At 41.2% G+C, this 20419-nt stretch overlaps 2 protein-coding genes across 5 annotated transcripts in view; one reads left to right on the forward strand and one right to left on the reverse strand.

Annotated features, from left to right (window-relative positions):
- Nucleotides 1-1146: 1146 nt before the first annotated feature.
- The window catches only part of LOC131105911 (calmodulin-binding transcription activator 1-like), a 73285-nt gene continuing 54012 nt past the window's right edge, over nt 1147-20419 (reverse strand). For 2 of the 4 annotated variants that reach the window (XM_058054412.1, XM_058054410.1), the window contains 13 exons: nt 18810-18936; nt 17009-17143; nt 11802-11950; nt 10394-10578; nt 10242-10320; nt 9904-10171; nt 8941-9455; nt 7862-8010; nt 7497-7743; nt 7332-7400; nt 5306-5451; nt 5152-5223; nt 1147-4570 (listed from right to left, as the gene is read on the reverse strand). In XM_058054412.1, the coding sequence (XP_057910395.1) occupies nt 4495-4570; nt 5152-5223; nt 5306-5451; nt 7332-7400; nt 7497-7743; nt 7862-8010; nt 8941-9455; nt 9904-10171; nt 10242-10320; nt 10394-10578; nt 11802-11950; nt 17009-17143; nt 18810-18936 (2217 nt within the window). In that variant the 3' untranslated portion in view covers nt 1147-4494. Of the gene's footprint in view, nt 4571-4982; nt 5014-5151; nt 5224-5305; nt 5452-7331; nt 7401-7496; nt 7744-7861; nt 8011-8940; nt 9456-9903; nt 10172-10241; nt 10321-10393; nt 10579-11801; nt 11951-17008; nt 17144-18809; nt 18937-20419 lie in introns of all 4 variants that reach the window. The other 2 variants (XM_058054413.1, XM_058054411.1) reach the window with 2 other exon arrangements.
- The window catches only part of LOC131105915 (dnaJ homolog subfamily C member 11), a 166876-nt gene continuing 160871 nt past the window's right edge, over nt 14415-20419 (forward strand). The window contains exons 1-2 of the mRNA XM_058054422.1: nt 14415-14725; nt 15004-15145. The gene's annotated coding sequence lies outside the window, so the exon portion shown is untranslated. The remainder of the gene's footprint in view (nt 14726-15003; nt 15146-20419) is intronic.

The raw sequence follows: 20419 nt of genomic DNA on the forward strand, positions 1-20419 counted from the left end.
TTCCTGTCGGTCTGGTGCATCAGGGTGGTCTAGTGCTGAAAACCTTCCATGCAATGTCAAACCTACTATACATTGAAATGCAGAATTAACACACTCGAATCTAGAAATAAACTATTTTGTATAATACATTACATTTTTGTCAGCTCTTATTGCCTCACTGGCATGAACGACTATCTCCTGAGACCCACTAATGCATTTTGACCCCGGAAGGGGACATGCGTTTTATTCAGCACAATGTTTAATCAATAGTTTGAGATGGTTTTGACATAGTATGCTTATTACTGCTGCTATTTCCTAAAAAACAATGAAGATTGTTGATGCAATTAATGCATCAAGATGCAAAAGTGCATGTGTGCAAGTGAGAAGAAAAACTTGCAGTTGTTATTCACAAAATGACTGAAAAAGTAAAGTAAAGCAGTTCATTGCTTTTATGTCCTATGTTAAAAATAACTATAAAAATGTAATGTAATGTAATATAATATTATATTAAAAAGCATTGTAGCATACTATCATTATTATTTAATCGACAATAACTTAAATGTAACCTACATTTCTGGTACTAAGGAGGCTAAAATTGAGAGAAACCATTTCAGCTTTTCGACACGATTAATATTTTTATGTTGAAATCTCCACACAAAATGATCAAATATGAAAACAAACACCAAAGAGGCAGTGATGCCATACACACACCAGACAAAAACTCATTAAAGTGCAAATTTTCTTTTTATTCTGATTTCATTTTACAGCAGAAATTATGTAAAGCATTCAGAGGACATTTTCCACATATAAGGGCAATATTCAAAACACTTTGCATGGCCTCAGCAACAAAATATTCTCTTAAAAACATCAACAGTGTTGTGATGCCTCGTGCATGCAAAAAAAGGTGGAACATAGGAAGTCAAACTAGGCTAGAAAAGAAGAGGAATGATCGGCATGGAGAACACAACAGCAGGCAAGGTTGGAGTAGAGCAGGAGATGAGACAGGAGACAGAGGAGTGGAGAGGTCTAAGCCTTGGAATATCTATAAGGGTCTACCATTCTAGCATGCAATGTAGTGTTTTGGCCCCCAAAGGTTACCGTTCATTTTCCAGGGCCACCATTGGGAACAGAGGCCGTTTCTGCGCATGGCTACCAGCGACTGTATCGTTTAACTTTTTTCCCCCAGTACTTTTTTTTTTTTTTTAGACATAATCTCTTTTTTTTAATACACGCTCTCTGTGTTAGCCATTCAATCTGTGAATTGACAAGCGCAAGGATGTTGTGGTGTGTGTGTGTATGTGTGTGTATGTGTGTGTGTGTGTGGACAATCTAAACAGGAGTTGTGCCGAGGTGGGAGGAAATCTGTGTCTGTGAGGAATCACGGAAGTGCACATTTTAGAGATCTTGCAACTTTCCGGTGTTTTAACACAAGTATAACACATGACCGGGACAGTTTTTCTACTTCTTTGTATTAAATCTTGTGCGTTTACGACCTTTAGAAATTGCTAAAAAAAAATAAAAAAAAAAAAATACACAGATTACACTTTAGCAAATAGATCACATTCACCGCCGCCTCACAAAATGAGACTAAAATATGCGAATGAGATTGTTTTTCATCGGACAAACAAGTATCCTGAACGTATGTACGAGTTGTGTGTTAGCAATGAATTAGCGACACTCCACATATCATCTCCCTGTTCTTTAACCCTGAGTAAAATCTAAGGGAGAGATTGAACCGTTCCCGAAGACGTAAGCACAGAGAGAAAGACTGTGGCCTTCTTGTTGTGTCTGACTGTGTACGATTGTGTTTGTGTGGGAGAGACACAGGGTGGGACAGACACGGAATGATGGGACAGGAGCGTGCGGTTTTCTGGAAAAACTACTGCGTTCTTATTTCACGTTAATGCTACAAGAACATGTCAATGTGATATCGGCGCGGGAAGTCAAACGATCCTCCCGCCTCATTACACTTAAGACGTTCGCATGACCGGGGACGGATTTGAGGTTCCAATACTGAAAAAATGCACAAACAAGCGGGCAAACTGTATAATCAATTCGAACGCATCGAACTCGCCACTCGTGACTTTGAACACACAATTTCTTGAAAGCAAAAAATGTAACCGGCAGCCATATGGAGAACATACAATAGACATTTCCTGATATTAGCTTGCACTTTTTTTTTTCTGTTATTGAGCAGGCACTTCCTAAACAGAGCTTTCCAGAATTCTTAAGCACATGTCGTACAATGGCAGTGATGAGGAGGAGAAAACGGATTCAAATGATACGTAAAGAGCGCGAAGGAGACATTCTGTTAGTGAGAATGGTTTGAACTAAAAAAAGGTAGTATGTTGCTGAAGCACGACCACATTGTAAAGAATGTAGCACCCTCAATGCCTCCGCCATGTCAGCAATCTTTACCGCCGTTATTTTCATTGTTTTGCATCTTCAACATCATCCTCTAGTCAAACTACACTTGAGCTATTACTATCTTGTCTACTGTTTATTGTCTGTGTGTGTTGCCTCTGTGCATCTTGCTGATATCTTTTGGGTGTTGGTTTTTTTTTTTTTCCCCCCCCAACGTAAAGTATTAGGCAAAATAGCATTCATAATAATTGGCACTACTGGCAAAAAAGTGTTTGATTTTTGCTAGCCAAGGAACAAAAGCACAACGTGTAAATGTTTTGTCTGAAAGATCACTTTTTCAGCTAACTTTGTTTTCCCCACTTATTTAATTCTAACATTACATTTTTTTTTTTTTCGTTTGCATGCTTGAACAAAATGTTCTTTTTCAGTAACACTTATACTGGATACTCTTAAGGTGAAGCCGTTAAAATCCTCTCACAGTCCGTAGCCACTAACATGTTCTTTTTGCTGTTTCTTTGTCGTAAATATCATGCACATTACTCGGTTTGTAATATCTACATTATTTACAAGCAATACAGCCATCCTGTGTAGCCAGGTCTCTATGTTAAGTTCTCATTATGGGAGTAAAATAATTTATAATCTTAAATACAGTCCTCTTATGAAAAAGTTTCAGGGTCCTCGTATCCCCTTACCTCGTCAGTTTATATACAGGAATATGCAATAGTCCAAAATATGGATTTGATTGCCCGTATGGGCCAATATGGGGATCAATGCCCTGTATAGGGGTAGGTATCGGACCCGTGTCCTGTACAGAGCTAGCATAGAGACCTCTCAGAGTCAGGAAGAAGTCAAGGCAATGTTACTGTGTGTGACTCTCTCCTCAAAACCACAGTTAGGATTTCGAGGTTCACGCGAAAAAACAAACTAACGGAGACATTAAACCACCGCAACATGTCATATTTTAGCACACAGGGAGTAGGAGGAGGAAGGGGGTCAGTGGGGTAGGGGGGGCGGAAACCAGTCTCAAGCTTAACCACTCTTGAGCCAATCAAATAAATATCAGACCCTTAAATAAATAAACATTTTTTTTTCTTTAAAAAAAAAAAGCACCCAAAATATGTCATTTGTCCGTACACAATTCACATTACGCAGGGCGAGGAGAAGTCGATGAGAACAGTGAGACACAACTACACATAGAAATACAAAAGAAACGACACGAAAGCAGTTTTGGCAAGCATGCAGGAGCTCGTGGCTCAAACACATGCATCGAGAATCGAACGAACACAGACACACCACGTGGGGGCTGGCAAAGTGCTGCCCCTTGAGAACAAACTCCGTACAAAGTCCATGTAACAAATTAAGACATCGTTAAGTCAGACCCCCGACCCTCGCGGAAAACGACGCTCCTCTTACATTCAAGTGGTTCCTCCCCTTTTGATCATGTGACCGGCTGATAGGCTGGGACGCCTGGTGAGAGTCAAGAGCGGTGGGTGATGTCGTAATTATACCGAGTTAACACGATGATTCGCCACCGAAGCTCGTCGGGATGATGGAGGAGGAGGCGGAGGAGGAGGAGAAGGAGGAGGAGGAGGAGGAAAAAGCCAAATAAAAATAAGGAAAAACTTGCATGCAAATGCAACATAGAAGTGAGTTTTTTGGTTTATGTTTTCTTATCCTTTCACGGATCATCGTTTGGGTTTTGCATGAGTTCGGCGAGTCCCGCCAGATGACTGACGCCTTCCACCGCATCCGCATCCGCAAACGTCGCCATGACATCGTCGGCCGCTTCCTCACTCGCTCCCGTTTGGCTCTCGCGGACTTGCCAAGAAACAGACCCATGAAGAGTGCAAAGAATGCCATGAGGTTAATGTGATGGCCTCCCGGTGGAAACCGCGGAGGAGGATCAGTGCTGTGGGCGGAGCCAGATCCCCGGGCTCGCCATAGTAGTCTGTGTCTGAGCTGCCATGATGGACACCTATCCTGTCCTCTGTCAGTCTGGGAAGTTTCGTTCTTCCTCTTGAGAGAAGACAGGATAGAGGGCGAGCGAAAAAGGGGGCGACGAGGATGGAAGGGACGGAAGGGGAGGGGGGCGGGGGCAGGGAGGAACGTAGTTTGGAGAGGAAAAAGAAGAAGGAGAAGAGTGGGGGTTGCTCACAGGCTGAGTGGGCTGTGGGCGGGGCCTGGCGGTGGGCTCTCAGGACCCCTGGCCTTTTTCTGCTCTCTGACCCTGGTGCAAAAACACATAGCGGGCACACGTTAGAGTCCTTTTTTCCTTGGCGTGTCAAAATGTCCGCACGTGTGTTTCCGTCATTTTCATTTTCAGGGGCGAATGCCCGCCCGATCCTACCCTACCCGCTCCCTCCAGGCACAAGACAAGCAAGACGTTTGTTTGAGTACCCCGACTGATGTCATGCTCCCGGGAAGACCGTGTGCAAGAGTGCTCCTCTAGTTCTAGTTCTAGATCTATCCGTCAGTCATGCAGAAGTAGAAGCATCATTCCGCAATCCTCGACGAAGAAGAGCGAGGGAGAGAAGGATCATCCGGTCAGGATACTCTCTCCTCCCCCGAACATGCAAACAGGCACCCGCCACCAGGATAGAGAGAGAACGAGCCAGAGAGCAGAGGGGGAGGAAACTCACCCGCTTCAGGGGCCTATGGTCCATCAAAGGGCTTCGCGGGAACAGTAAGACAACAGCAACTATTAGCACCAATGCCTGTGTGGCAGTGGGCTGTGAATGTGTATGTGTGTGTGTGTGTGGGGGGGGGGGGGCATCCAGGACGTCGTGTGAGAAGAACTCTATGACTCACCTGTGGCGGCATCGGAGCAGGAACCTCAGGATCTTGCGTGCAGCCTGGTTCTGCTTTTTAGTTAGAAGGTCTCTGCGGGGGAAAAACATGGCGTTTGTTTTTTTTTTAAAGATAACCGTGAGCGCGGGTGCGTGTTGGCATGTTAGTGGAATACCTGAGGGAGTGTCTGTAGGAGCGGTAATATTGCTGTATGAGGACTGCTGCTCTGCGACTCTGTTGGAACTTCCTCTGCTCGTGAAAACTCCGGAAACGGCTCTGGATCAGGATGGCTGCCAGGGTCATCCTCTTATAAAGTGCATACTGACAAAGACAACATTAGAAACATGGTGGCGCTGGGGGGCACACAATCTTAACAAAGGTGCTTTATGCAATCTACAGTATGACAGCATGTTTTAGTTCTCCACGACCCCCCCGGGGGGGCCCCCGCCCCACTATTTGAGAAGCGCTGGGATAATAGAAGAGACATTTTTATACAGTCCACAATGAACATTTTCTTAGGTTCTTCATCATTTCATTTCTGTTTAACAGTTTGTTTCTGAAAATATGGGCTGCACGGAGCTCAAGTGGTTAGCACGCAGGCCTCACAGCTAGGAGACCCGAGTTCAATCCCACCCTTAGCCATCTCCGTGTGGAGAAAACTCAATTAAAAAAAATATATATCTATATATATATATATATATATATAATTATTTAGGGGGCTTAAGAACATTTTAGGGGGATCCTATTATATGAAATTAGCCAGAGATTTTTTTTTGTAAAAAAAAAAACAATAAAAAAAAATCAAATTATTTAGGGGGCTTAAGAACATTTTAGGGGGATCCTATTATATGAAATTAGTCAAAGATTTTTTTTTGTAAAAAAAAAAAAACAATAAAAAAAAATCAAATTATTTAGGGGGCTTAAGAACATTTTAAGGGGATCCTATTATATGAAATTAGCCAGAGATTTTTTTTTGTAAAAAAAAAACAATAAAAAAAAATCAAATTATTTAGGGGGCTTAAGAACATTTTAGGGGGATCCTATTATATGAAATTTGTCAGAGATTTTTTTTGTAAAAAAAAAAAAACAATGAAAAAAAAAGGGCCATCCTATTGTATGAAATTTGTCAGAGATTTTTTTTGTAGAAAAAAAAAAAAAATCAAATTATTTAGGGGGCTTAAGAACATTTTAGGGGGGTCCTGTTATATGAAATTTGTCAGAGATTTTTTTTGTAAAAAGAAAAAAACAAAAAATATCAAATTATTTAGGGGGGCTTAAGAACATTTTAAGGGGATCCTATTATATGAAATTTGACAGAGATTTTTTTTGAAGAAAAAAAACTATTAAAAAATCAAATTATTCAGGGGGGCTTAAGAACATTTTAGGGGGATCCTATTATATGAAATTTGTCAGAGATTTTTTTTGTAAAAAAAAAAAACAATGAAAAAAAAATCAAATTATTTCGGGGGGCTTAAGAACAACAGCAGTACCTACAGTAGTAGGCTTAGCCACTAGTAGTAGTATTAGCCTGCATTATTGGCTTACTTATTAGCCTGCTTTTGCCCTATTATATGAAACTTTTCTTTTTTTAATCAACTTTTTCCTCCTTACACGTTTTTGCTCATTTGACCATTTCTGTTATTGGATATTGTTATGGATATCTCATAATTTCAACTTGATTCCCATATTTTGGGAACCACGTTTTCAAAAAAAAATTGCCTCCGTAACGCTTTTTTTTGTTTCCCATGAGGACTTAACTATTTTTTAAATTACATTTTAATTTTTTAAGACCTAGATTTTTTCCTCATAAATGACTACAGTTTCTTCCATTTTTGCTGTTTTGTTTTCATTTTTTTTAATTATATTTTGAAAATGTGCACAGTCCAATTAAAAAAAAAAAACAGCCATTAGCCGCAGTTTGGACACCCCTGAACTAAACACTTTTATTGCGGTTTAATTTATTTTGCGAGTTAATTTTAGACAGCAAAGCTATAAACAGTACTAGAGGAAGCGGATCCATTTTAATAAGCTCAATAACGTGCAGTAAAAGTGAACAGAAACATGGCACCAAACATGAGGATAAGCGGTAGAAAAGTAACGGATGAATGGTTCGGGCTTTAGAGGTGAAGAAACGATCGCTCTAATTCCGACTACCTTCATTAGTAATGCAGATATTTAAAACGCTTTCCAATGAATCTTACCTGCTTGTATCTCTTATAGCAGCGCTGAATCACTGCTGCAATCTCTTTGCGTTGTTCCTGAATAGGACCCTGAGGGGGGCGATGGAAAGCCTTCGTATAAAAAAAGTAGCAAAGAAGATTCGTGCAAGACGGACGCATGCAAAGGAAAGCAAGAGGAATGGACACCTTGTGTTTTCTAAGGGAGTGCAGAGCGTTCCTGATGGTCTCGTACAGTTCTCTCTGCTCTGCCTCCGTCATGGCTAGAAAAGATGAGTCCGTTTTCAAGCGTTCCCCTTTCATAGCTGTGGAGAGGAAGGAGTTCCAGTCAGAGCGGTTGGACAGGACTTTCTCAGCTTGTTGACTCAGCTCACCCTCAGGCCCTGAGTGAGAGGTTGGTTTAGGGCCAGGAGTATGAAGTTTGGCATTAAGGAACCTGGAGAGCACCAGAAAGTAAAGCACACATCTTAGCAAAGTTAAAAATATAGATTTTTGCTTTTTTTTTTTTAGCATACTAAAGTATAATACAAACATATTTATATTACATAACGCACCTTTCCACTTCAGCAAGATAACCAGATAATAATCTGACATCCCTGCTGAGGCCCAGCCTTCCAGAGTCCGTGTCAGCCTCCATGGTTCCCTGTTTCAGTCGACCAGCGGATGTCTCCATGATGTGATCAGCTAACATTGAAATATCCACCTGGAACACACACACACACACACACATGTAAGACCCCTGTCTTTTGGACAAAGTGTGTGTCAGATTTCATAAGAAAATCAATGTATTACTGTAATTAGTAAAAACAGACAGGGAACCTGGAAATTAATTTTCTGAATATCTATGCTAACCTAATGCATTTGCACATAATCAAAACAAAACAATTTTACTATGCACATGTCTGTGTGTGTGTGTGTGTGTGTGTGTGTGTTGCCCCTATTAGGACCATTAACATGGAGCAAGATTGGAATCATTTTATTTGTTTAAGCTACATGTTGTTTAATAATAATTAATAATATATAAATAATATAATAATAATATATAAATAACAATTATTATTTATATATGTATTTAATAATATTATTATATAATAAAATTTCTTATAATTAATAATTATTATTATATATGATGTTATTATATAATATTATATATTTTTATTTAATATTTTTATATTTATTTATTTAATAATAATATTATTATAATTAATGAATTATATTATTATATTAATGAATATAATTAATCATTATTATTATATATAATAATTATTAATAATAATATTTAGGGCTGCACGGCAAACAAGTGGTTAGCGCGAAGGCCTCACAGCTAGGAAACCCGAGGGTTCAATTCCACCCTCGGCCATCTCTGTGTGGAGTTTGCATGTTCTCCCGGTTTTCTTGCGATTTTCTCCGGGTACTCCGGCTTCCTCTCCCATTCCAAAAACATGCTAGGTTAATTAGCCACTCCAAATTGTACTCCAAAGGTATGAATGTGAGTGTGAATGGTTGTTTGTCTATATGTGCCCTGTGATTGGCTGGCCACCAGTCCAGGGTGGACCCTTGTTGCATCTGTAATTACTCCTTGGACTTATTCCACAATGAGCATGCATGTGAGCTCTTGAATACTCCCCCATACCTGCAAGTCGTCCGTGTTATCCTGATAGGTCAGCAGCTCTGTCTCCTCCCCCCTGTCAGTCAGCACTCTTTGGCGCAGGTGAACCGCCAGTCTCTCCTTCCCCAGAATCCTCCTGGCTAGGCTACGCTGCCCCAGAGTCTGTCTCAGACTCCACCTGACGCCCCCTCCCGAAGCCCCTATCCTGGCCTGCAGGTGGGAGAAGGGGGGGCTGCTGGGTAGCCGCGGACGGTCGGGACTGAAACTGGCGGGAAGTGCGTTCCGATTGCTGAGGTTGGGATGTTGGATTTGTTGGGGGCTGGGTACAGGGGGGAGGTGATCGTTGGGGCTGAGGTGCTTCGGGCCGGAGGTTACGTCGCTGGAGGTTAAGTTAGAGAGTTGCTGCTGGGTGGCTTTGAGTCTCTTAGCCGGGGGTGGACCCGCCTGCTCTCCCTGGGTTGCCTGTGAGGCTCGGGGTCCTGTCTGGTTCCAGGTCTGGTTGTTTGACTGTGACTGACTCCCTGGCCTCGTTCTCGCCTCTGGGAAAACAAAGACATGAGAAATAAGAATATTATGATCACTCTGAATATGGTGAGTTCTGCAGAACATCAGACTTGGCCATGAGAGGTTAAAAGAACACAAAATAAGCACCGACCTCCGCATACTTCACTCATTTCATACAGATGTTGGAGTTTTAATTCAAAATGTCTGTCAGAGCCCTACCATGCAAGCACTGTCGCCCCCTAGTGGCTGAGGTTAACATGGTTAGTTTGGAACTAAGTCTTTTCAAGCAATGTCAAAGCATTATCGTCACATTTCCTGTCCAAGATCCCGAGAACCTTCAGTGAAAAAAGATCAAACTTTTCCAAATAGATTGTCTGAGCTGAGAAAAGTTTCCCTGTGCTGCTAATATTAGGATTAACTCATTTATAACTCATAATATAATCAATATTAATCACTTACAACTATATCCATGAGCTTTCTCACCTGAGTTAGGGTTAGAAGAATGACTGCTGCTTATTCTACCGAGTTCAGCGCCACCTCTCCACCTGTCCATCCACGAATCAGCAGGCTGGCTTTGAGCTTGAGGACTCTGCTGCAGCTGCTCCAAGAGCTCGGCCAATCGCGTGTGGCCCCGGGATCTGGCGATGTTGAGCGGCAAGCGACCCAGAGAGTCAGGAATAGCCAAAGCTCTCGTGTCCCACTGGTAGAGCACCAGCGCTGCGTCAGTATGACCAAGAGCACAAGCCCACATCTGTGGAGACCAAGGGTAAACATTGAACATGGCATAAGCCTTCAGGTACTGATGAGTATTGATCACTCACCAGTGGTGTGCAGGAGAAATGGTCCACGTTAAGAGGATCCACTTCCAGCTCAAGGTCAATACTGTCAGCGTGCTTGGTTCTGCAGAGCAAAAACAAGCACATGAAATGAAACATCTCTCCTAATGATGTGCTGTTTCATGTGTGGTACTCACCGCCAGCGGATCAGAGTCTGAATGAGCCCAGCGTAGCCCTGAGCTGCGGCCAGATGGAGTAAGGTCATTCCTCTGGAGTTCTTACTGTGGACGAGCTGATTGGAGGAGGCCCAGCATGGCTGGGACATCATCTTCTCACACACAACCACAACTCGCCCCTCGAACGAACTGTGGTCCGGAGAGGTCTGGAGAAGAAAGTGGTACCATCAAGGAAGTGGAATCATATTTTCAAGGAGAAAACTGAACCAAGAAAACTGACTAAATTTACATGCATTAAAATAGTCAGATTACCAAAATGATGAAGTCTCAATTTACATGCACGTCCTCTGATGCGATTCATTCATATACCGCTTATCTCAGATATCCTCACGTCTTTTTCCGACACTTTTGAACAGGTACATTTTATAGTATCCACATACTTAAAAATATATGCTTATTTAATTTTCTGTATTTTTAATATGTCTTCTTGTTGATGCAAACAACATGATTTGTTTAATACACTGTGTACCACTGTATGGATATATTCCGTTTTATTGTTATATTTTAGGGATGCATGGTTGAGGAGTGGTTATTGCGCAGGCCTCACAGCTAAGAGACCCGAGTTCAATTCCACCTTGCATAACATACTTTAAAATATATACTTATTTCATTTTCTGTATCTTTAATATGTCTTCTTGTTGATATAAACAACATGATTTGTTTAATACACTGTGTACCACTGTATGGATATATTCCGTTTTATTGTTATATTTTAGGGAATGCATGGTTGAGGAGTGGTTATTGCGCAGGCCTCACAGCTAGGAGACCCGAGTTCAATTCCACCTTGCATAACATACTTTAAAAAATATGCTTATTTAATTTTCTGTATCTTTAATTTGTCCTGTTGTTGATGTAAACAACAGGATTTGTTTAATACACTGTGAACAACTGTATGGATATATTCCGTTTTATTGTTATATTTTAGGGAATGCATGGTGGAGGAGTGGTTATTGCGCAGGCCTCACAGCTAGGAGACCCGAGTTCAATTCCACTTTGCATACATGGGTTTTCTCCAGGTACTCCGGTTTCCTCCCACATTCCAAAAACATAATAGGTTAATTAGCCACTCCAAATTGTCCATAGGTATGAATGTGAGTGTGAATGGTTGTTTGTCTATATGTGCCCTGGGATTGGCTGGACCCCGCCTCTCGCCCGAAGACAGCTGGGATAGGCTCCAACACACCCGTGACCTTCGTGAGGATAAGCAGTAGAAAATATATGAATGAATGTTATATTCGATACCCTTGGTGGTCTATATATAGCACCATTGTAGCTCTAAATAGCCCCCCAGATTCCTTACTTATTATTAACTTATTGTACATAAGTACATCAAAATGTCGCTCATAAAAATGCCATCTTTCAGCCTTACTTGAGACTGCTGTTCAGTGGCTCCCCCTCCTTCCACCCCTCCACTCTTGGTTGCCATGGTTTCTGAGCTGGGGTTTTGATTGGTTATATCAGCCATCCTCTGTTCCATCTGCTCCAGACGCTCCAAGATGGACATCCTGAATTGGGTATCTACAAAAAAAAAAAAAACAGGATAAGACAGAGGCAGGGGGCTTGTATTGGAGGGAAGACCACCAAGGGTCTGCACCAGCATTGGGAAGCCGATGTGGAATAAAAGTCACACATCTACCAAATTTTTGGAGCTTTTTAAAAAGCTGATGATTTACTTCCATGCAGCTGCGGTTTTGCTGCAGTGTACATCATGTCACTCAGGTCCTCCTCTCTCCCCCCCTTGCTGCTGTCTGTAGGACAGTCTGAGAAAAAGGGGGCGGGACCACGTGAGTGACACAAAGACCAGACTTCCAACATTGCTGTCTGCCAATCAGATTGAGACTTTCAACTAATCATATGGAAAGTACCGCCCTTTTTTGCCAAACGATGTAAACAAGCAACCCGAAACACACAGTAAAAAGCACAAAAAAAGAAGTTACAACCACTTATCTTTATCGTTATACTTCTAATGAGACTGTAATAGTCCCTGGACAGTTTAGTAGCGTTAATTTCCAAGCAAGCCATTTCCTATATAGCTAAACAAGTGATCGCTAGCATGTTGTACACGTTGTACAGGCACACGATTGACAGCTAGCTATACAAAATGTACATATTTACATTCTATAAGGTTCCCTATAAGGTTATATAGTATATACATGCGATCTCCATCAAGTAAAAAAACAGATTATCCTAAGGTTAGCCACCCTGTACTTGTTGTTTTGTTATTGTTCCGTAGGTCTGGTTCAAACATTTAGCAAGCAAACAACATGTCTACCTGTGGAATATCATTTCCCCTATTGCCATATCAATAAAAAAAAGAGATACAATCATATCATATCTATCCAAAGCATCGTCTGACTAAACAACTCATGCAACACACCGCTTACACTTTCCAGTCATCATTTCTTAAAATCAAATCATCTACGAACCCAAACAGCGAGTGTCTCTTTGTTCCCGTTTCTGCACAACCGCGTTAGTTTGAAGTGTGCAACACACATTGATACTCGGAACAACAGAGAGAGGGAGAGAAGGAGAGAGAGAGAGAGAGAGAGAGAGAGAGAGAGAGAGAGAGAGAGAGAGAGAGAGAGAGAGAGAGAGAGAGAGAGAGAGAGAGAGAGCAAGGGAAGGAGAGGGAGAGACCACGTTGAGTGTGTGGAGGGGAGAGACAGCGCTTCAAATCAGCGCGCCAGACTTCGGAGCTGCAGGAGGTTTGATCGTCATCGGCGCTTAAGAAGACTGCACCCCCCCCCCCCCACACCTAAACCGGATCAGACGTGTGATGACGCCGGGAATAAACACAGTTACGCTCAAACATGCTCTTTTATGTTTATGTTTGTGGTGCGTTTGTGTGTATACTGTGAACCTCTGTGCGTAAATGTGTTGTCATAATAACGGCGGGCGGGGGTGAACATTTTGGATGTCAGGGGGGCGGAGGGGGGGGGGGGTGCTACTTTGTCTTTCTTTGCCCTTCACTTGTGCATGCAGCACGCTGTGACCGTGCAGCCGCATTGCCGCATTGCGCAACGCGCAGACGGGGGCGCACACACGCAATGAAGGGTATGTCTCACTCAGGAGACGCGTGTTGCCGACGCAGACGTTGCATGGATTACAGCCCAGACCACAAAACCAGCATGAACTTACACTTTTAAAACCTTGCAGTTCGATTTAACTAAGACGAGGGAGCTCTAAGTTTATGTCACTCAAACTCACATGCCTCATTTGCATATGAGATGGACCTCCCCAAAACAGAAGGACAGCACAGTTTGATCTCAGCATCACCCGGCCATGACAGCTTTTACCATTTTACAGAGTTCACATCAAGACCAAAGAAACAGAATTCCCAAGCATTCCCAGCTCGCCAAGAAGCTGATAAATAACCTTATTAACGTTATCTCACTAAATTAGCACAACCTTCACATTTTCCATTCATCCATTTTCTTTGCTGCTTATCCCGACTAGGGTCACCGGTATGCTGGAGCCTATCCCAGCTGTCTTTTATGACATAACTACTCCTGGGACAATATGAATGAAGCTCGGATTTTAGGGAAGTCAGAGTAAAGTGGGTTTTGTTGGTGTTAAGATGGAGCTACACTTGGTTTTCGGGGGAGTTTTTATGTATAGTTTTGTGTCACCAAGGACAACTCATGCATGCTGATGATGTGGCCAAAAGGTAGTATAACTGCCTCTGAGTCAGTATATGCTGTAAGTTTTAAATTCCTACTATTTAAGTTACTATTTTCGTTTTTGGTTCCTACCTAGCTGCATGTAAGTTAATTAGGCGGAACTAATTGTAAAATTGTCGGTTCCGCACGTACATGTTTAACCGTTACACTCATAGAAAATAAGCTCCGTTGTTTGCCACACTACGGAGAACTCACAAGCTAATAGGTGCTAAAAGTTAAAGAAGACATACATAATTCCGTCGTAAGGCATGTGTGCAGCCATTAAGGTGCAGTATACGTATAGTTTTGTGTCATCAACGTAGCAATGGAACGACAGCTCATGCTAATGATGTGGCCAAGATGTAGTATAACTGCCTCTGAGTCAGTATACGCTGTTAGTTTTAAGTTCCTACCTATTTTCGTTTTTGGTTCCTACCTAGCTGCATGTAAGTTAATGAGGCGGAACTAATTGTCTGTAAAATTGTCGTTTCCGCACGTACATGTTTAACCGTTACACCCATAGAAAATAAGCGCCGTTGTTTGCCACAATACGGAGAGCTCACAAGCTAATAGGTGCTAAAAGTTAAAGAAGACATCTATAATTCCCTCCTAAGGCATTTATGCAGCCATTAAGGTGTAGTATATATGTTTTGTATTATTTTCTTTTCAGTCTTTTACTGTAGTTTACAGTTTGCTGTACCAGCTAAGGCTAATCATGCATTGTGTTGCACATGTGATGGTTGTTTGTTTATGGAAATGTTTCTATGTAATGTGACAAATTTATTTGCACTATTGTAAAGAAAATGGCTTAATGATAAGAAAACTAATTTGGAGACATAATATGTTATTGTATATTTGTGTATTATGTGACTAGTGACTTATTGTATTTTGTATTTGTTTAACCCCTTTTAGTTCTCACGTTGGTTGTTGGAATAAATCCATCCAACTCAAGAACTAGTTGTTGCCTGTTGTTGCACATCCGAGGGAGTATGTATGTGATGAACAGCATAGGGCCAAGGACTGGCCCTTGTGGAACACCACATGTGACGGACAGGTAGGACTAAAACCACTGCAATTGAGTTCTTATGACAGTCTGATGGTGTTTTGTAGACAGTCCAGAAGGAATGTATGGAACCACTGTTCTAAGGCTGCTGTCAGGTCAGGTTTGATTTGGTATGGTATGGTGCTGCACGAGTGCAGCAGACAGTGGTGAGTTGCGGTTCATTCATGGAAACATAAAATCCAACATGTACTGTGACTTTCTGAATTCAAGGTATGAGCCCCCGTCTGAAGACAGCCGGGATAGGCTCCAGCATACCCCCTCGACCCTAGTCAGGATAAGCATAGAAAATGTATGCATGGATGGGGAGGGCATGAGCCCCTCCTTTGGGAAACTAACAATATGCTAACAAGCCCAAACACAGCGTCACCATTTTAACCTTGGTGTATTCACTTGTGTTGCCAACTTTAGAAAATAACGTCTGTGTGTTGAGTCATTTTCAGAGGATACATCTGCTGTCTATACTAACGACTAAGCTAACATCAAGCCAAGTTTCTTTTCTGCCATAAGATATCAAATGCTTACTCAAATGTGAGGCTTGTACTCAATTTTGTAATACACTGTACATCTACTGTAAATTTTGGAATATTGAGCACAAATCTAAAAAAATTGTAAAAATTAAATGTATTAAAAAATGTGTACATATCTATAGGCCACACACTATAAACCTTGCAATCCTACCTACACCCAGTGTTCCCAGGGTCATGCGTTAATTCTGATGAGATCACTAATGACCTCCTAATGGGAGTGGATTCTGGCCGACTCGATCATCCTCCTCAACAGGCTATCCTCCATTGGCATCATCCACACCCACCTCAGTTCATCCAGCTCAAGCCCTTCCGTATTACTTTTGGCGTTCCTCAAGTCTCCGTCATGCGACCGCACCTTTTCCTCATCTGCCTTCTCCCTCTCTGTAATATTTTCTCTAAATACTACATCCATTTTCATCGCTTTGCTTTCAAGCTCGCCTTTGTTTAGTTTCCCAATCCACACCATCCCAGAGTTGACAGTTCATGTTGAGTTCCCTCAACATCGACAACATCACGGTCTACCCCTCCTCTCAGGTTAAGAGTCTGGGTGTCATTCTCGGTAGCTTGCTATCATTCCAATCCCTCGGCACCGTGGGTTGCACAGCTTTCAGCCGCCCTGCTCCCAAACTTTAGAACTCAATCCCACCAGACATCCGTATCATAGACTCTAGTCCTCTTTTGAAATCCAGACTCGAAACCCACTGGGCCGCTTATGCTGTATCTTTATTCATTCATTTTCTACCGCGTATCCTCACGAGGGTCGAGAGCGTGCTGGAGCCTATCCCAGCTGTCTTCGGGCAGGAGGCGGGGTCCACCCTGGACTGGTGGCCAGCCAATCCCAGGGCACATATAGACAAACAACCATTCACACTCACATTCATACCTATGGACAATTTGGAGTGGCTAATTAACCTAGCATGTTTTTGGAATGTGGGAGGAAACTGGAGTACCCGGAGAAAACCCACACATTCAGGGTGGAATTGAACTCGGGTCTCCTAGCTGTGTGGCCTGCGCACTGACTTTTCCACCGTGCAGCCTTTGCATTTTATCGCATTGATTTTATGTTTCTATGTCCAGATAGATTGGTTTCCTTCAAAGGTGCCTACAATTAGAATGCATTTGTATTATTAAGAAAAAAAAATAAGTAGTGGCTTATTGTGTGGAATTTCTGTTTTTTTTTCTCCGTCTGGAAAATGAAAGACATACTCATCATGCCACGCCGTTTAAATGTAAAGCACTTTCAAGAACCCCAAAGCTCCTTGCCGGAACCTCAAGTGTGTGAAAGCACACTCCTATGTTGCCACAACACACAGATGAACAGTCTCACCGTCGAGAGACAGCCAGTCGTGCTGAGAAGAAGGAAGGGCGGGAAGGTCGCGGGCCTTGTATTCAAACACCACAGATGAAGAGATGACCTCTCCACCCATCGCTACCTGCAGCATGACCAGTCCTGTGTCATGGGCTGGAAACAAACACAGGGAAATCATATCATTAGCATGGAGTGGGTATTGACCTTATTATGGGATAGTACTCTTTGTTTTGATCAAAGTGTGTATGAGTAAACTGACTTTTAACGTGTGTACTCTTAGGAGATATTCAATGATCTTATTAAGTGACTCAAGCAGCTATTGCATCATCCCAATAAGGCATTTTAGTCCTGAACTACACACAAAAGAAACATTTGGCACCCCTGCTGTGTTGCGTGACAAATGCACCGCAGGCGGCGCCGTTATTAAACACCAAAGTTTGACCCCATACATCAGATTGACTTGTAGTTGCGACTTGAAGGTGTTTAGCTGAGTCACCACGGAACGCCATGATGTTTTTCCAGCCCATTCAGTCACCTAAAGGTGTGTATCGCAGTCTTTTTGGGGGGCATGGGTTGGACTTAGAAATTAATTACCCACAAGTCATTGAGCATTAGACTGATTATAATAGATATTTGACAATATCTGGATTACAGTTGGCCCTCAAATACGAATACAAGGCATTGAGAAGAAGTACTGTACTCACACGTTCAAAGATGTCTGGGTATGTGTATCATCGGACAAGTTTTTGCAGTATTTTCACAGGTTAGTGATTGTGTGTAAAAACTGTGTGTGTAATTATGATGTACAGTAAACCTCGGATATATCGGACTCGGATATATCGGACTCGGATATATCGGAAATTCGCTCACAACGGACAGATAAAAAAGAACCGATTTTTCTGTAATGCATTTCCAATAAAAATTCATTGCATATATCGGATTTTTTTATAACGGATTTCGCCTATTTGGGACAAAATCTCCAGTCCCGTTCCAATGCATTTCCATGAAATTTCCCTGGCATATATCGGATGGCCGCATCGTGGCGCTCCGATTCGCCGAATCGTGACAGGCCGCTATACGACGTCATTTGCAGCGTTTGCAGCGTTGCCTGCGCGTCCAGGTACATTGGAAACATAGTCAAGGAAGTGCCTTTTTATAACGGATAAAATCCCATTTACGCATATACCGGATATAAATCCCATATATGCGTAAAACGGACATTTTCCGGTATACGCATATAACGGATTTCGCTTATATCGGACAAAACCAGTGGGAACAATTGAATCCGATATATCTGAGGTTTACTGTACAATATTGCAATATCATTTCTATATAAGCTGTAGTAAGCGTATCAAATGAAACAAACCATAGGCTGGGAATCTGGGATATAGAAACAAGTCACTAACACTCCGGAAAAAAAAACCCTAAAATAACATTAAACTTGGGAATTTGAAGTAACTTCACAAAAACAAGTCCAAACAACACAAACCTTTGCAAGCACCGTTATTTATGTATTATATGTCTTATTTTCTGTTATTATGTCTATTATATTGTGAGATACCAGTGTAAAGGTCATATAGGGGTGTTATTTCATGTCTGGAGGGCTCTAATCATATTAAAAAAAACACAATTTGAAGGTCATAAACAGGTTTTCTGTGCTCTAGTTATGAATATATTCCTACAATTAACCCCTCTAGTGTATTCTTCCAAAGCATTTTGACCACATCCCACGAGGGGGGCTACAAATGTCATTTGTAAAAACACCCGGACATCTTCAGTATGTTCATCGCGGCTGATGTTAAAGTGTGACATGTGATACCTGGACAGTAGCAGCGTAGCACACCAGGTTGGATGAGGGCAGCAGGGACGCTGATGTGGTCAAACAAACAGCTGTACTCGCTGCTCGACTCCAACCACGGTCCTGTGATGAGCACCTTGACGCCACCCTGAAGCACAAATACCCGTCAATGACGGCAGCAGTGGAGTAAACTCAAACAAATGTAATAGAAATAGGTACTATGGTCATAGCAAAAAACTTGTAATGCATGGAGTTTGTCAAAATTTTCAAGTATTGACCACAACGTCTCGTAGGGATTACGGTTTGACTCCAAATGTTGATGTTTTGTTCCCCGAGCCGGTTAGATATCACTTCTGCCTTATGGCAAGGCGCTCCGTCACGCTAGAAAAAGCTTTGTTGTGGTTGGGAGAAATTGCTCTCAAAGGATGTTTTGGTACCATTCTTTAAGCGCAGCACTGGCGGTGCGCCAATCCCACATCTAATTCAACTTTCCGAGACTGTCCTGACACTTGCTGAACTTTCTCGGGCGCCCTGAAGCCTTCTCAACAATTCAAGCTTTCTCCTTGAAGTCCTTAATGAGCTGATAAATGGTTGATGTAGTTGAAATCTTACTAGCAGCAAAGTCCTTGGCCGTGAATCCCTTTTTGTGCTAAGCAATGAGAAGAGCAGAAGAGTCATCTCCAGGCTATCTCACCTATGTTAACCAGAGAATAACTATCATGATGTCAGCAGGTCCTTTTGTGACGGGACTGAAATGCAGTGGAAATTTCTTTCTTTTTGGGATTAAGTTCATTTTATAATTGCCATTCATCTTATCGCTTATCGTTTTAATGGTAATGAATATTTGTATAAACAAGGAACATTGGACAGTTCACAGAACATCCAAAAAAAGTATCATCCAAATTTATTTATATATTAATTTTGTAATTATTTAATGTTTTCATTTTTATTTAATGAATAAAATTAAATAATAAATTAAATTCATTTAATTATTTTATTTATTATTATTTAATTATTAATTATTTAATACAATATTATTTAATTTAATGAGTAATTATTATTCCCTACTAAGTCTGCTGCCCCCGTGACCCGGACCTGGATAAGCGGATGAAAATGGATGATTGGATTATTATTTAATGTTTTAATTTTTATTTAATGTTTAATTATTTTATTTATTTATTATTATTATTTAATTATTAATTATTTAATACAATATTATTTAATTTAATAATTATTATTCCCTACTAAGTCTGCTGCCCACGCGACCCGGACCTGGATAAGCGGATGAAAATGGATGATTGGATTATTATTTAATGTTTTAATTTTTATTTAATGTTTAATTATTTTATTTATTTATTATTATTATTTAATTATTAATTATTTAATACAATATTATTTAATTTAATTAATAATTATTATTCCCTACTAAGTCTGCTGCCCCCGCGACCCGGACCTGGATAAGCGGATGAAAATGGATGATTGGATTATTATTTAATGTTTTCATTTTTATTTAATGTTTAATTATTTTATTTATCATTATTATTATTTAATTATTAATTATTTAATACAATATTTTTTAATTTAATTAATAATTATTATTCCCTACTAAGTCTGCTGCCCCCGCGACCCGG

This window comes from Doryrhamphus excisus, chromosome 18 (genome assembly GCF_030265055.1).
Source record: "Doryrhamphus excisus isolate RoL2022-K1 chromosome 18, RoL_Dexc_1.0, whole genome shotgun sequence".
In the NCBI taxonomy this organism is placed as follows: Eukaryota; Metazoa; Chordata; class Actinopteri; order Syngnathiformes; family Syngnathidae; genus Doryrhamphus; species Doryrhamphus excisus.